General features: G+C 37.1%; 2 protein-coding genes across 2 annotated transcripts; one reads left to right on the top strand and one right to left on the bottom strand.

Annotated features, from left to right (window-relative positions):
- Positions 7-2106, top strand: LOC107618940 (formin-like protein 8). Its single transcript, XM_016321137.2, has 2 exons — positions 7-195; positions 572-2106. The coding sequence occupies exons 1-2, from the start codon at positions 53-55 to the stop codon at positions 1872-1874; spliced, it is 1446 nt and encodes a 481-aa protein (XP_016176623.1). The 5' UTR covers positions 7-52; the 3' UTR covers positions 1875-2106.
- LOC107610358 lies at positions 8456-10052 on the bottom strand. Its single transcript, XM_016312419.2, has 3 exons — positions 9785-10052; positions 9587-9653; positions 8456-9512 (listed from the first exon to the last, which is right to left on the bottom strand). The coding sequence occupies exons 1-3, from the start codon at positions 9857-9859 to the stop codon at positions 8665-8667; spliced, it is 990 nt and encodes a 329-aa protein (XP_016167905.1). The 5' UTR covers positions 9860-10052; the 3' UTR covers positions 8456-8664.

Below are 17875 nucleotides of genomic sequence, written 5' to 3' on the forward strand. Positions count from 1 at the left end.
ACCTGTGCCTTCATCATCAAAACCACCACCACCACCTAAAAGAAAAGCCAACATGGAAAACAACACCTTAGAGGTTGCAGAATCAAGAGAGAAGGGTGCTAGCCAAACAAGACTCAAACCTCTACATTGGGATAAGGTTGTAGCTAATGTTGATCATTCTACAGTGTGGGATCACATCAATGATGGCTCTTTCAGGTAACTATAAGATAGTTTCAATCTATACACTTTTCTAATTTACTACAAGTTTCGTTTCAAAATATCTAAACTGAACCGAATTTTCATAGCGGTGGGTATTTTAGAAGGTGAAGACTCTTGTACAGAATAAGAATATACAAAGATAGAGAGAGAGGTTGTAACTCTTTTTTATTTAAACATCTTTACTTAGTGAGACCCACAATACAAGTCATATGCTCCTTTCACTTTTATCCTTTTGTTATATCTCTGTACAATCTTACTCTGACTTCATATTTAAAATACAAGTCTTTAGTGGATATCAGATATCAGAGTAATCACCGTTTTAGAATAGATAATGTCTTTTGTCAATTTCATCTTTCCAACTTCATATTTACAGGTTTGACAATGAACTCATAGAAACACTCTTTGGATATTCAACCAAGAACCAAACCAATGAAAGAAACCTATGTCATGCATCTTCAGCTCAGTTATTCCTTGTGGACCCTAGAAAATCCCAAAACACATCAATTGTGCTAAGGTCTCTTGCAATTTCTCGCAAGGAAATTATGGACGCGCTTGATGATGGACAAGGAATCAGTCTTGAGACACTTGAAAAACTTACTAAGATAGCTCCTACACAAGAAGAAGAAGCCAAAATCATCCAATTCAGTGGAAATCCAGATAAACTTGCTCATGCTGATTCATTCCTCTACTGCATCCTCAAAGCGGTTCCAACAGCATTCATTCGCCTAAAAGCAATGCTTTTCAGATCAAATTATGATTTTGAAGCTGTTCAGCTTAAAGAAAACTTACAAACACTTGAAAAGGGTTGCAAGGAGATGAGGGCTAGTGGCCTATTACTGAAGTTTCTTGAGGCAATTCTCAAAGCTGGAAACCGGATGAATGCCGGAACTTCTAGGGGAAATGCACAAGGTTTCAACCTAAATGCTCTTAGGAAGCTTCCTGATGTGAAAAGCATTGATGGGAAGACTAGTTTGCTACACTTCATTGTAGAGCAGGTGGCTCAGTCAGAAGGAAGAAGAGAAGCTATGAATCAAAAGCATAACATTCCCAAAATCAACGGTGATATAAGCAACTCCAATGAAAACAATAATAGCCTTGTGCAACATGAGACAGAGAAAGAGTATCTGATGCTTGGTTTACAAGTGTTATTGGGAGGTATAAAGGATGAATTATCCGAAGTAAAGAAAGCAGCAATAATTGATCATCAGAATTTCATTAGGATGTTATACATTCTCAATGCTCGTGTTAGCGAAATTCGAGAGATTGTAACCAAATGTTGTGGCGAGAACAATGAGAGAGGTGGATTTGTTAAGGAAATGAAAGGGTTTGCAGAGGAATGTGAGGAGGAGCTTAAAGTTGTGAAAGATGAACACCTTAGGATCATGGAGCTTGTGAAGAAAACCAATGAGTATTATCTTGGAGGTGGAGGAGGATCAAACCCCTTTGAACTGTTTCTTATTGTGAGAGATTTTGTTGACATGGTGGATGAGGTTTGCAGTGATCTCAGAAGGAAGATAGAAAAGAAGAATGTAGGAGGAGGAGAAGGTGCATCAACAACACCACCTCTTTCACCCTCAAAGAAAGCACCACTCAGGTTCCCAAAGTTTGATTTGCACTTTCTATCAAACATGTCAAGTGCGACATCATGTTCTAGCCTATCAGATGATGATTTCTGAAGCAGGGTTTTATGCATTTGTATCAATTTGTTTAACGCAAAATCTTTAACTATGTAAAGTTTAGGGGATTAGCTTAGACCTTAAATTTGGTATGTATTATGTAGGATCTTTGACTATGACAACCTTGGACATATGTACTAAAAACAAACAAAAAAGAGAGTTATTATAACCTGAAGTCTAGCTAGGTAACAAAATGAAATTCTGATTATTAAGTGAATATTAATGAAATTCTGATTAAAATGAAATTCTGATTATTAAGTGAATATTAATGAAATTCTGATTATAATCAGTTATTGATTGTCCTTTCCCTATGACAAAAACTGATTAGCAAGTACAATGGTTTGTGAAAGCTTTGATACAGCATAGAAATATTATTTTTATGCTCTTAGGCATGTCAAAAATTTGACAATTCAAAAAGGGATGAGAGCATTAACTATGTATACTATGTATGCTCTGTGCTTTCAATAATATTAATTATTCTGGTTCTAGTGAATATTAGAGGAAAGAAAAGTACAAAATCTTGACCCTTCCAACTATCATTGAGTCTTTTATATCTCTGTTGCATCATGTCGATCAAAGATATCCCACTTTGACATTGGTTATTATTTGTAATTTGTACATTTAGAAATTGACATTTTATAGAAATAAAAGAGAGATAAAAAAAAAATTATAGGTGATGGTTGTGCACTAGTGCTAAGTACAGAAAGCAAATGTTATGCGTTTCCCTCTAAATGTTCATATAATATTAAAAATATACAAATGTGATTAAGGAAACATTTTGTATACTAACACACAAAACATCTCTACTATCGAATATGTGAAATGTGAATAAATAGGATGAATTTCTTATATCATCAAATAGTACAAAACAAATAAACGCATCTCATTGGTTTAATCATTCTACTAATCCTTTTTTTTTTTTTAACCATAAGCAAAATTATGAAAAATACTTACTAAACTCGGACCGAACCGACCATTTTGACCAAAAATCGGTAAACTGAACTCCTAGTCAGTTTGATTCAATATTTGGATCATCTCTGTAATCAAACTGGTTAAATTTATAATAGATTTAAGTGAACCTAACAAATTATCGTATGAAACTGGTCTAATAATATCATATTAACGTCATAGTGTAGATGTGGCCAATTATATTATCGAAACTAAATTAAATTAAATTTTTAAATGGTTAATTAATTAATTTGATATAAATGGTTCAACCAATGATCCACTGTTAAATTCTTAACCCAATGATCTAATAATACCTTGGTCAAGCTACAACTTGGGAAACACAAGTTGTGATCCATCAGTAATCATCCTCAACTGAGGCTGGGAAGGAGGTTGGTTCCAATAGAAACACCAGGAAACATAGCGCACCGCCGGGGAAGGCGCAGAATGCTCCACCGTAACAACTCTGCCATAATCCTCAGCCAAAGTTTCCATACGTTGGATGACCCTCCCAGTCGAAGAGTCGCGCCGTCCATCATAATCCCAAGTCCTCCTATCCTTCCACAACAACCAAACCGTAGCAGCAAACAAAACACTGTCCTTATTATCATCACCATCATTGTCATTGTCATTGCCATTATTAACACATGACCAAGGCTGCTGAAGATAAGTGACCATCCAATCCCATAAGGTGCAACAGAAGAAGCCATGTTGATGGTGAGGGGCAACAAGATGACACCACACAGTTGCGGCTCGAGGGCAATCGCGCAAAGTGTGAAGAAGAGTCTCTTGTGCATGGCAAAAGGGACAAGTTGAAGATGCAGTGTCTACAATGTGAGGTGCTGGTTTTGAAGAATTACTTGGGAGCCTGTCGTTCAGGGCAAGCCATAGGAAGATCTTGCATCTTTGTGGGATGCTTAAGCGCCATAGCCACCTCCATTGCAAGCTATTAGGCATTGCTAATTGGTTTTTCTCTTTTTCAGTGACAAAATGAAACTCAGAATTGTGTGGCGTGTTGTGCAAGCATATGCAGAGAAGTAGTCAAGGATTGAAAACAAACTTCCACATTAAACGCCTCAACTTTTTGTAGACTATCAATAGATCAAAAGGGAACATTGTTTTTCCTTGGAAGAGAGTTAGTTGTTTGCAACCAAAAATGCACCTGAATTATTTGTTACTTGACAAAAATACTTTCAAATTTTGTTATCAATAAAAATACTCTCAAATTATTTTAAAATGTGACAAAAATGCACATTCGTGAATTCAGACGATCTATGTTAATAAAAAGAGTGAATACCCCGTCCGGCCTCTGACAATTATCTCGAAATGACAACAAGGCCCCCAAGAAAAAAAAAAACACCCAATCTGGCCCCTGATAATTTTTTTTGGGACAGATTAGCCCCTGTGCCAAAAAAAAATAACATTAATATTTTTTTGGCACAGGAGCCTCGTTGTCCTTTCGAAGTAATTGTCAGGGGCCGGATTGGCACAGGGGTCTCGTTGTCCTTTCGAAGTAATTGTCAAGGGCCGGGTTGGGTTTTTTTTTTTTTGTCAGGGGCCGGATTGAGGTTTTTTTTTTTGTCAGGGGCCTCGTTGTCTTTCGAGGTAATTGTCAGGGGCTGATTTGGGTTTTATTCTAATAAGAAAGAGTGATATGGCAAACAAACTTTTCTATGTGACAAGTAGTTACGTTTTTCGACCGAGTATTTTTTGTATGTTTTTAAATTATTTTAGAATATTTTTGTCGATAACAAAATTCGAGAGCATTTTTATCCGTGTCAAGATAATTCGAGTGTATTTTTTGTGGTTTGCTCTCATTACTTCTTAATATATTGGAGCTACCCAACTACAAACGATAAGAATAGGATATAATTTTCTTTTTAAAAAAATTTTATAAAATAAATCAAACAAAAATGTTGCTATAACATTTTATTTCAGAGTGATAATTACAAAGTCTTTTTCTTTTTCTCTCTTTTTTTTCTTTTGTTGTTACATGCAAAAGTTCAGATATGGCAATACTACTCAAAACTCACGAGTACCCACCCCATTCCTACCTCCTCGGGACAAGTAATTACCCACCCTGATGTAGGGTAGAATTTTAGCTGGGCAGGATTGAATTTAGGCAATACCTGCCCCTATTCGCTTTGCTATATATATAATTTTAATATATAATGTATATAAAATAATTAGTAAAATAATTAATAATATTATCATATTTAAATTTTTATTTTAATTTATATTATGTATGTAATGATGGTTATATAAATTTTGACATTTAATTTTTTTTGTTGAATTTTAATAAGCTTTAATTACGTTGTTGGTCCCTATAGTTTTGCGAAATTTTCAATTAGGTTTCTATACTTTTTTCCCTTTTAATTGAGTCCTTGCACCAAATTTTTCTTTTAACTAGATCTTTATACTTTTTTTTCCTTTTACTTGGGTTCCTGCACCAATTTTTTTTTTAATTGGGTCCCTATACAATTAAACTAATTACTGTCAAGAGAGACCTAATTGAAAAAAAATTTGATGCAAAGACCCAATTAAAAGGAAAAAAAAATGTAGGGACCTAATTGAAAATTTCGCAAAATTATAGAGACTAACAGAATAATTAAACTTTTTAATAATTATAGGAGCAGATACCTGTAAAGACTAGTTAGAATTCAATTTTTTACTATCCATGAATAAAAACAGAACAGATTCTATATAAGTTATTGTAGGGTGAAGAAGGATAGGATAAAGCAAAAACTCATGCCGTTGGCACCCCTACACAAACCTGAAGTCTGAAGGAGAGTTTTGAGAAGGGCTTAGCAAGAAAATCAAGTAATTGTGCATTTATAGCCACAAATATGTTTGAAAACTTTGATATAGAAATAGAGCTATGTTTAGAAGTGATTTAATGCATTATGTTTACAAATGCATATTTAATTTAGAATAGGACTTCGAAATAACAAATTAATGTTCGTAAAATATTAAGTCTTCAGTTTATGATTAGTGAAATTCTACCGTCCAAATAAAAAAATTTATGTCATTTATATATACCCCAAATGAAAAAACCAAAACGCCAATTGACACCGAACTCAATCTAACGATAGAAAATGGGTGTTTTGAGAGATGGAAATAAGGCAACACAACAACATACTATAAGTAAAATTAAGTATTTAAATTTTTTTAAAAAGAAATCTTGTTAGTGCACCTATACGTCAAAATCATAAGACTCGATCTTGACGCAATTTGATAACAGCAAGAGAAGCAAGGGAATCAACTAACCAAACTAGTTGATAATTCTTGTGAACTACTCAACTTACAGCACCAGCCTCTAGACCCAAAAAGGGAAAAGAACTCAACTTCCAACGAATAACAGAGTGGTTAAAGTACAGAGTAACAAAGAGTAACGATTCGCCTCCTCATATCTACATTTCATCATTTCAATATACGAAGTGCATCAACAGATGGCCCAAACATTTGGAATTGGTCATGTAGTCATATCTATTATCCTCAATGGAAGTATATTAAAACCAGATAATATAAGGGCCTAGGGAGCAAATGAGAAGAAAATGCATTAATTTCTTCAAATAGATTCAAGTCCATTATAATTATTACTAATTGTAGTTAGGTCATAATAGGCTAGGAAACGCAATAACTTTATGGCCAATTCTATAGTGCCTATCAATTGTTGCTTAATTTTTGTCTAACTTATTTTTTGTGGTAAATTTTGAATTTTTAAAAATAATTTATTTTTATATCTTTTAAATTAAATATTAATTTTTAACTCTTTTTAGTAAATAGGCACCACTTTTTAGGCACCATAGCATTCACCCTTTATATCCCATAAATAAAGTTGGTTAGGCACAAACATATTCAAAAGCTTATATTCTGGTAAAAGCCTAGGCTGCAAACAGGAGCAAAAACAGTAACAACTTCATTAAATCCCGACCCTTCCAGTTTCCAAAGATAAATGGATGATCTGCAAAAGAAACACTCCTAGCAACCTTACAACAAAATAACTGGTGATACCAAACACTCCCAGCAACATGATAAAAGAAGTACATGACATATACATAAAACTGTTTCAAGTAAAAACAGTGCTTCTCTGGTACTCCCTAACAATTAGCTTTCTTGTGTATGTTTCCACTTCTAATAGCTCAAGGCCTTCTGATTGCAAAGTGAAATTTCAGCAACTGCTGCTACTTAACAAACTTACCAAACAATCAAGAATAATCTGACTTAATAATATATTAATGTTAGTGTCAATGTGTCATTGAGGCCCCACGCTTCAGCTCCTTTTGAAACATCAACTCAGATTTAGTTATTTGACACACCTTAGACGTATGTGTAAGACTTACCACTGTTCCACAGTGTCACTTTCATCTGTTTTAACATCCAATTAGTTGGAAAGACAACCAAAAGAGGTACAGCATATACATGAAAGGTGAGAATAATAATAATCCTTTGTTAACCCTTGGGAGATGAGGCTTAAAAAATGGATTATGTTCTCTTAGGATCAAATCTTCTTAAAATGAGGAGCAGCTTAATGGAAGAAAAGATTGTGCAACCTCTAGAACACAATGCAAACTCAAAATCATTAGTACCTTTCATGTGAACAAGTTCCATTGTCCACAGGATGCAAAACCCAATTAGAAACCATAAGAGAGCTAAAGAGAAAGATTAGGTGAAAATCATGCAAGTTATAGAGTAGGGAAGATAACCAAAGATGAAACAGTATAGAAATCTACGATTGATAAATATCTATAATTATCAGCCAAGTGAATCACTCATTCTCATATTTCATTATAAGCAGCAAGGGAAAATGATTTTCATTCCAAAATTTCAAACTGTCCACATTCCATCCTCTCAACCAAGTAGATCCCAGTTGTCATCTAGTTTGATTAGGTCAACAATTGATTTCTATTAACAATTATTCTACTACACTATTTCACATCAGAACTATGATTGAACTTGCCTATTTTAGAGATATCTTGGGTGAAAACACTACATTAAAGCCTAAGGGTATGTTTGGTCAGGGGAAAAGTAGGAGTAAACATTACCTAAATGAGTTTCATGTGTATACACAGCAAGCATCATGACTTGATGGTGTTAGATTGAAATCAATTATAATTAATCAAGCACCAATCACAAGAATATACAGAAGGATAACATATTCAGTGACCGACTCTAAATCAGACCCAAAAGAATACATGGCATTATGGCAATGCCATATGATATTTCCATACCTTAGAAAACTTGAAAACCTTAATAATCAGCCTTCAATTTTATAACTACCACAAGTATCTTGATTCCTAGAAAATATTAAACAGGAAAGCCATAAACAATGCTTAAATAACAAATATATTCAGAATATTTCTGCACCGCATTCAACAGTGAAAACAGCCGACACAATTTGTTGAACAAGAATAAAGATTTGTGTTTCAAGTATTTTGGTGACCTATTGCTAACACATTACATAATACTTAATAATAAGCAATCAGACAAGAAATATACAAAATTTCCCCATCACAACACATGCAAACATAAAATTTACTAAATCTAAAATACATACACGTTCAATTAAACATGATGACAAAGATCTCCAACATATAAGGATTTGGAGTACAGGAACTAAGCTATACAAATGCAAATAAGTGGAAACAGGCACAAAGTATATAAGCCACAAAATAATGTAAACAGTTTAAATGTATTGAATTTCTATACCGCCTTATGTATTCACATACCAACGTGACTATTCTACATTAACACATGCACCATAAGATCAAATGAGAAACAACTTGATTTTTATGGTGCTCGGAAAAAAAAACCATAACCCCTACACCAACTAGGCCTATGAAAATTAGTTATCGCACTCATAAGGCTTCCTGCAGCCAGGGCAGCGAGCATCTTCTTCAAGAATCCTCTTATGGCAAAAGAGGCAAAGCCGAAAGCCACACAAGCAAGGCAAGAAACTCGTGTCTGTCAAATCGAGATCCTCACAGCATATAGGACATGATGATGGCATAGCAGAGCGACTCCAAAGGACACCACCACCGCAACGTCGGTCGGAGATTGGCAAGCTGTGCTGCTTGGACAAATTGGGCAAACTCTGGGGTCGAAATGCATCATCAGCCCTCCAAGCTCGGCAATTACCAGTCCAAGGAACCAAATTAGCACTCTCAGGTTTCAAATTCCGAGACCCTGAATTCGGCCCCCTGTTTGGATCTTCACAGTTCGATGAAGCCATTTGCACAACGGATTCATCGCCGTGTGAAGGAGGTGAATCAGAACAAGGGTTCTGGCGCTTGTCATTGGCGGCTAGAGCATCTGCCACAGCCTCCCAATCATCCAAGCAACCATCATCACCTTCTTCTTCCCCTCCTCCTTCCTCTTCTTCATCGTCATCTTCTTCTGTTATGTTTCCAGAGCAACACCCAGCGCTGCTGTAACTACTGCTGCTCCTACTGCTACTGCTCCCGCTACTGCTGCCACTGCTTCCAGTGAAATTCGTCCCAGAATCATTGCCTGTGGGGCTGTTAGCTGGTGATTCCGAATCGCTGTGTTGATGGATCAACCCGTCGTCTTCTTCCACCCTGTGCCTAGTCTCCAACTGCTCCAGCGGACGCTTGCCATGATTCCCGGCTGACAATGGCAGCTCGTGGCCATCACTGTCGATTACATCCTTGCACCCCTTGCTCTTGACAGAACCTGATAAAAAACTCAACAAATCCGAATCGAACAGGATAGAAAAAATCATAAACATTTTTATCATCCTCACTTACCTTGGGATAACCATTGCTCACGACGCGCTTCAATTTTGTTCTGTTTCAATTTTGCAGACCTGTTGGTCTGAAACCCAAAGAAAATCAAGATTAGGTTAATTCGAACAGGGAGAGGAGAAATAAATGCGCATAGAGTACGAAAACATAAACAAAATCAAAATAAAAATCGAAATACAAAAAAATTCGAAAAATCCTTACCCTCTTCTTCTTGCCGAGGTTCTTAGTGTTTGCAGCTGAAGGAATAAGAGCGGCGGGAACTGAATCAGAAACCATGGCTGAAACTGCTGTATTGGATTTTCGACTAATCGGAGATTCGGAAAAACCCTAATTTGCAAATGAGAAGCAGCGACGATAGAAAATTCTAGAGAGAGAAACGTGAGAAAGAGAATAACAATGGATAACGGAAATTCCTCTGTGATCCTCTCTCGCTCTTTTTCGCATCAGAGAAAAATAAAGAATTGAGAGTCCAGGCTCAGTTTTTATATAGGATACAGAATTACGCAAATACCCTCTCAATGTCTCTATTCTCGAGGCCATTAACTTAACGGTGTGTGTGGAAATTTGACGCTGAATAAGGGTAATGTACGGAAAAAGAAAGATGTACGAGATTGTAAAACGACGTCGTGAAATTCAAAAAAATCTGTAGTTCAAATTTCCTGATATTATCCATTATTTTTAATTTAATTTCTTAATAATCAATAAAAAAAACTAAATAGCCAACATATAGTCACCAAAAAAAATTAGGAACCATATGATAATTATTTTAGGATAGATATATTAGAGAATGAGATATTAGAAAATACAAACACAATTTAAAAAAAAAATAATATATTTTATTTTAAATAAATGTATGTAAATTTGTTCTATAAAAAAATAAGAACACAATTAAATAATTTTAGGTGATACTTATTATTTTTGTTTTCTTATTTTTTACATGTTATTATAGGTCTGTGTGTGAATTTAATGTGCAGTATGCAATATTACATGAGCATGGCGAGACTTACACTCAATGGTTCGATTAGATTCCACGACAATAATATGCTTTGGCGTTTGATAATGAATTTCGCTAAAATCATATGACCACAAATTTAGTAGAGTGATATGCGTGGTTCTAAGCATGGCAGGCTTTATGGAGGCCAGGATCACAATCAAAATAGATGCCCCATTGTGTCGGATCAACTGCTAGTAGTTTTGCACCTAATTCTCAGTAAATTCGGTATTTACTTACTTATTGTATTGAATTATATACTACATTAAGAATTGAATAAAATACTACGTTATGAAATATTTGTGTATTAGATTTTGTTATGAACTTATAAAAATTTATAAAAATTACAATATCAGTCTTACAATAATAGGTGAACAATAATTATAAAAATTACTTGCTAAATGTCTTTTTTACAAATTTAGTATATTTTTTAACTAACTTTTTTATTGTGAAAGGAGTATATCTACTTGTGCTTCTACCTGTTGGGCAATCCTTAAGTTATATCCTTTACCATGTACATCTGAAGTATGGGAATTTTCCGCACCTTCTACCTCATTCGCACCTTTCGTCTCTTTTGCACCTTCTACACCACCTATATGACATCAAGAACCACAATAATAAATACACTAATCCAGTAGAATGAACATTAACAATAGTTAAAATAATAATACATTATTACCTGCATCGTCATCACCATCGCTATCATCGTCATTATCGTCCTCGCCATCATTATCAGCCTCCTCCATTGGCGCTTGCACTTGGAGAAAATTAACAATATTACTACGACCAATTTCTCTAGCAACACTCTAGATCGAATCACTCTGTATCAAGTCAACATACCTTCTAGCCCAATTGCGTGGAGAGGGGCTACGTCGTTGTAGTCTAAATCTACAGATGACCGATCCCGAGCAATTCGAGGCGATTGCCGACTAGACTGTGGTGCCTGCTTGTTAACTTCAGGAGGTTACGGCTAGGATTGCTGCACTTGCAGGGGAGGGTCGAAGAACAATTGATTTACCTATTGCGACATGTCTATTTAAGGCACCAACAAATACAACTGACGGTTTAAAGAATACTCAGCTTTGTCTTTTTGCTGTGATATAAAGGGTCAATAATTTGCCTGGTAGGGTGGCATGTGTAATGAGTGTTGATGAGCAAAAATTAAAGCTCACGGATACCGACAAGTGCACCAGATCATTCAAGTAATACGATGGTGAGTGAATATTGTTCCCACAAGGATTAAAGGATTGAGCAAGCAAATATCATATTAAATACCTAACTGGATTGATAAGGGCAAAATTTGTATCTTGCTTGGAATCTTGTGTACTTGAGAGACAGTGAATTTGGATGTTGATTGAGAGAAGATAATGATAGTGAGAGTCAAGGGCTTCAGAGATGTTTATACTCTTAGGAAAACTAAACCTTGTTTACTTATTTTGAACTACGCAAAGATCTTTCACAATAAATTTTTAGTAACTGATTTCTAATTCCTTGGTTCCTCAGTTTCTCTTTAATTAATCAGTCGTTAGTTAATTAATTAAAGAGGTTAAACATAAAAACTGATTTAGTTTCTAATAAGATTTAAAAGTAGTCCTTAGGTCAAATTACGTGTCACATATTCAAGCTAGTCCTGTCCAGTTAAACCTTAGAAGGAAACATAATTTTCAAAAATTCTAATTTGAATTATATGTCACTTATTCAAAATTAGAGTGATTGAAAATTATGTATGTGTCATACACTAATTAAACCACTATTCCAAGCCGAATTCAAAGAGTCATACGAAAGAGTTTTCAAGTTTTTAACTCAAATATTAAAATTTTCAATTATAAAAAGAATTTTAAACTGGATTAACATACCTTTCTACACCATTAAGCCTTTAAGGGATGAAAAATGTATAACTCAATGATGAATAGATCAATGCAAGACTTTAAAATAAAATAAACTTAGATTAATAATCCATAGAAAACATAAACAAAGCTCCTAACCCTTTGACAAAGGATTAGTTACCCATGAAAGAAAAACAAGAAGAAAACTGTGCTGAGGAATGGGGGATTGTTCTCTCTGTGAACAAAGTTCACTTATTTATATCCTAATTCTATAATTCAAATTCAAACTATCTTAATCTCATCTTTCGAAGAGAAAGATAAGATAACTAATTACTGACTTCAAATTCAAATCAAAACAATAATTCAAATTAAATCCTAACTACCAAATTTTTTATGTTTCTAGAAAGAATTAATAACTAATCTTCTAGAGTCTTGAATATCTTGGATATAATTAAGACTTCTAATGATGTAGGTAATTGAGATTGGACCTTAATTGTTGCATCTTGAGAGTTGAAATTATCTTTACGCCAGACTTGTTCTAGAGGTTATTGGGCATAAGCCCAAAATTCACTTCCAATGAGCGCACATGCCGGGCGTGTGTCTTGGAAGCTTGGAGGCGGATGAAAAGGAGAAGCAGGGACCGCCGAGCGTATGGTATGGCCACTAGGCATGTGAGGAATGAATGGAGGAGGCCGTCGGGCATGTGGATTGGCCGCCAGGCGTGTGAGCCTGGTTGCTGGGCATGCCTTTGTGTGCTTATTGGCTCCATTTCCTTTTTTTAAGGGTACGCTTTTGTTTCCTAAGCCACGTTTTTGCTGTACTTGTGTTTTTCTTGTGAAAAAAGTTTCGATTCTTGTCTGTTTTTGAGCTATAAACTCTTGAAAATACAAAAATACTATTCTAACTCCAAATATTTGATTATTTATGAAATTTTATTAGAAAAAATAAGAAATTTGATTGAAACCTAAGAAAATGAATGAAAAAGAACCTTAAAAATCGTTTAAGATGACATGTCATCAAGTGTGAGTCGGGGAATAACTGACTGAAGAATAATGGTCCAGGCTCAGTGTATGGTTGTGTGTATGTGTAAGTGGTGTGGAAAGGAAGTTGGCAGTTGGTATGGGTGCATGATGGGTTATGGCTGTGGTTGTGACTATGGCTGTGGCTATAGTTGTTGTTGTGGAACATAACCAGTCAATCGTAAATGATCCCCATATGTCTTCTAGTACCATTGTATATACTAATTAGATGCTTAACAGTGCAGCACAAGATTACTAACTAGAACGGAGGTCAAATAGTTTGTCTATCTTATAATGTATATAGAATGCTCAACTTTTCAATCTTTGTTCTTCGGTTCGGTCACGACCACGTTCTGAGCTTCTACAAGATGAGTAGCTTCTGCAGGAACTTCATGCGGTAAATCGAACTGCCTCCTTACCCTATCTGATGCATACCACTCAATACACTCAAATGATATTAGTGGCACGGTTGTTTTATGGTGCAGAGCAATGTAAGTTTGACACCGCTTTCTTTATGATCAATCGTAGTAAGTTCAATGCCAAATTGCATCATGAATTCATTTTTCACACCAATAGTGCTGCTATCTGTAATCATGACAATGACATACTATCTATTGGGAGTCCAAATATTATTATAATATTTTTCAAGGTAATCGTGCATTTACTGCGTGGAAGATGAAACGTATGCATTTCTAGATACCACCGTTCAATCAAAGCAAATAAGTGCATTGTGTAAAGTAAGTTTTCCAATATGAGATATGTGATAGAATCCACTATCCCGTAACTCGATTTCAACTTGGAGATCATGTGTATCTTGGAGGAGATGTCTTGATTCCAAATTTCTTGAAATTTGAAACAAATCGAAAAACATAATCAATAATAATAAATAAATGAATAAACAAATTTAAGGTTCTGAAAATTAAACCGATTATCGAATCACTCTAATTATTAATTCATTAGTTTATTGGTTTAACTGATTTGACCATAGTTCAACCAAAAAAATCGTTTTATAATAAAATAATAAATAAAAAAATTAACTAACAACATATTATAGGGAATTAGTGATTACATTATATTTTATCAAAACTATATCATTATTCATTTAATAAATTCCTTTAGTACCTCTTGATCTCTCAAATTCCATCTGCAGATATTTCTCAATTTTAGAATTGGTGTCCTGCCTTTATTTTTTTTCTTTTCTTTGACTCAACATAATCTTTCATCATAACAACAGTTATTACTTATTACCAAGGTTCTGAGAACCGGATCGGTCATTGAACTGCTTTAGTCACTGGTTCACTAGTCTAATCGGTCTAACTGTGGTTCAACCGAAAAAATCGTTTTAAAATAAAATAATAAATAAATTATAAATAAACATCCTAAAATATAACTCAACCCATTTTTTGTCTCATAACAACACTGTCATTCAGCCAACAATATCTCTTTCATCTATTTCCTAATGTAAAAAATTAAAAAAGATCAAACAAATTGAACAAACCTTGTAATACTAATGGTGAATCCATCTCCTTAATATTACAAATAATAGGAATTAATCACATAAATACATTAATATTAGAAAATATACTAATATACTTGATAAATAGGTAAGACATGATACAACAGTGCCTTTTGATTGATTTTAGAATATGTCAAGTAACATGTAGAGATGTGTTCGGTAGGTCGGGTACCGAACGGATCGGATTAGTGTCCTGGTTGGAGGGGAGATCTCGCCTGGTCGTAAGTTACTGGGCTGGAGAAGACGACGTTCCGAGCACTTCGTGTGAGGAGGGGTGTCACCTGCAAAGACACTCCGACGCTCTAGTCAGCAAAGTGTGCAGACAAAAAAAGAGTTGATTGGTATGTGACGTACCTTGGGGGAAGGGTAGGACCTTCCACATATATACCGTGTCAGAGGTGGGCCCTGCAATGACAGGCCCACTTTCTTCGATGCTTCCTTCGCACAGTTGTAGCAAAGTTGTCAGGGACGCGTGTTTGGGTCGGCAACTGGGCGCCTCGATCCTGACCGTCCGGGTCGGGTGGTGCTCGGGTCGGGCCGGCCTGCGAGTGATTTGGGCCAGGCCGTAACAGTGCCCCCAACGCGCCAGCAATAGCCGTGAGGGCTGTTGCTGGCGTGTTATCTCTTCTTTCGTGTGTTGTCGCCAGGTCGGCCGCCCGTGGAGGGGACGTACCCCCTGCGCGCGTGTCTGTTCGTTGCTGAGGTGACCGTTTGTCGCCTCATTCCTCACGCCAAGCATTAAATGCTCATAATGGGTTGGAAAACCCTGTGTGCAAAGACCATTATGCCCTTTATCCTTTGGCGCTTTGCGTAGCAGTTTTAAATATTTTGCGTTTATTTTTCTCTCCTATTTTCACTTCTCTTATCTTCATCTTCTTCTCTCCCAAGTGTCCCAAAGCTTCATTTCTGCATCCCTGCGCATTTCCTTCTCTCTCAAGTCTTTGCAACTAATCCAGGTAAACATTAATCCCTTCTCTTTTTGCTTCAATGTCCTTTTATCTTCATCATTTTTGCGCGTTTGCTGCTACGTGCTTGCTGCTTGCTGTTTGTTCTTGCTGCTTGTTTGATTTGTTTGCTAGATAATTTTAGCGTTAAGTAGGTGCGTTAGAGGGGTTACCATTCTAGGGTAGGTTTTTGTTTGGGTTTTGCTTTTAGCCATGCATAACCTTAGCTGTTGAATAGGACAAATGTAGTTTTTTGGGCTTTTTCCGGACTCCCGACCTCATAGACTAATGGAGTGGTACCCCCACTGTAGGTATGCCTCGCATTGTTTTCTGGGCCTCTCCCTCCGCCGTGAATTATGACCCATACGCCTGGGTGACTTCCGATGTGAAGGACTCGCCAAATCAGATGGACGAGGGGGAGCTAACGGAGTTCCGTCAAGGCGAGTACTTGTGCGGAGGGACAGACGAGGAAGCCAATTATGACGTCTTCGTTCCTGCCCCTAATGAACGACTATATGAGCTTAACTTCCATTCCCCTTGGGTCTCTGACTGGATCTGGTTTTATAAATACATGTTCACCCAGGTGGGGGTTCGTATCCCGTTTTCTCCTTTTCAAATGGCGCTTCTTAACCGGATCTCCGTGGCGCCGTCGTAACTGCATCCGAATAGTTGGGCTTCTATCCGCTATTTCGAGATGGTGTGCGAATATCTGGAGCTGCCGATATCTGTTGATGTCTTCATTTTTTTTCTTCAACCTCACGAATCCTTCTAAGGAGGGAAAGGCGAGGAAAGGGTTCATGTCCTTCCGATCTGCCCATGGTCGAAGGATCCTCAGGTTGTTTGAGGACTCTTATCATGGGTTTAAAGATAAATATTTTAAGGTGCGTCCGGTCAAAGGTCGTTACCCCTTTTGGTTGTCGTTAGAAGGGGATCGCCTCATTCCGACGTACTGGAGCTTTGGGGCAGGATCCAACACATTCATTAAGGTGTCTTATAAGGGGATGTCCGCTGTGGACAAGAGGGTCACTGACGTGTTGTTGGCAGTTTTTGGGAAGAATCATGTGAATCCCCACCTCTTGATAGGTGACCGGGAGGTCGCCAGGAATTATGTTTGTGAGTTGTTTTGCCTTGTGTTTTCGTGTTTTTATTTATTCGCTTGGTTGTGCCGGTTTCACGATTAACTCATTTACTTGTTTGTTGCAGTAGAGATGTCAGCTTCCGTGACAGGGCTTGAGGACTTGTTTAAGACTTTCTTGGCGGACAACGATGAGGAGAAAACGGAGAAGGTTGACGGGAAACCGGAGGGCCCTTCTGGGGATAAAGATCAGGCGACGCCGTCACCTGTGACACCAAGATGACGGATAAGAATTCTGATGGGGCGCGCGTTTCTCCAATCCGTGAGGAGACGGTCGGCCCTGAGCACTCGACCTCCACTCAGCAAGAGGATGACGATTTGAAGCTTATCCCCACCCCCAAAAGGCAGAGGGCATCTTCTAGACCGGAAGGAGCTCTCACCATGATGGAGAGAAACTTCGATGCTGGGGCTTTCATAGACTCCCAACTGATCCCTGGCACGGAAGATCACTTCCTCGGTACCGAGCTTGCAGGGCAGGCGAGGTGGATGTACCGAACGCTTCTCCGTGGAGCTGTCATAGCTCGAAAGGCTGAGTTCGAGTTGTCAGGGATGCAGTCATTACGCAGGAAGCTCGAAACTGCTACCAAGGCCAACAATGAATTCAAAGCCCAAGTCGAAACGCTTCAGGAGCAGCTATCTGAGGCGGGGGGAAGCTTAAGGCTGCTGAGGAGAAAGCTGCGTCCGCCGAGGAGAAGCTAAAAGCCTCCGATGACACCGTGTCCCGTTTAACCGAGCGGGAGATGACTCTGGAGAGCCAACTTAATGCCGCGCAAGGTCGGGTGGTGGATTTGGAAAAAGAGCGTGACGTGGCCGTCTTATCGGCTAAGGCCGATCAAGCTGAGGTTGGGGAGCTTACGAAGA

The sequence above is a fragment of the Arachis ipaensis genome, chromosome B01, assembly GCF_000816755.2.
Source record: "Arachis ipaensis cultivar K30076 chromosome B01, Araip1.1, whole genome shotgun sequence".
NCBI classification, from domain to species: Eukaryota; Viridiplantae; Streptophyta; class Magnoliopsida; order Fabales; family Fabaceae; genus Arachis; species Arachis ipaensis.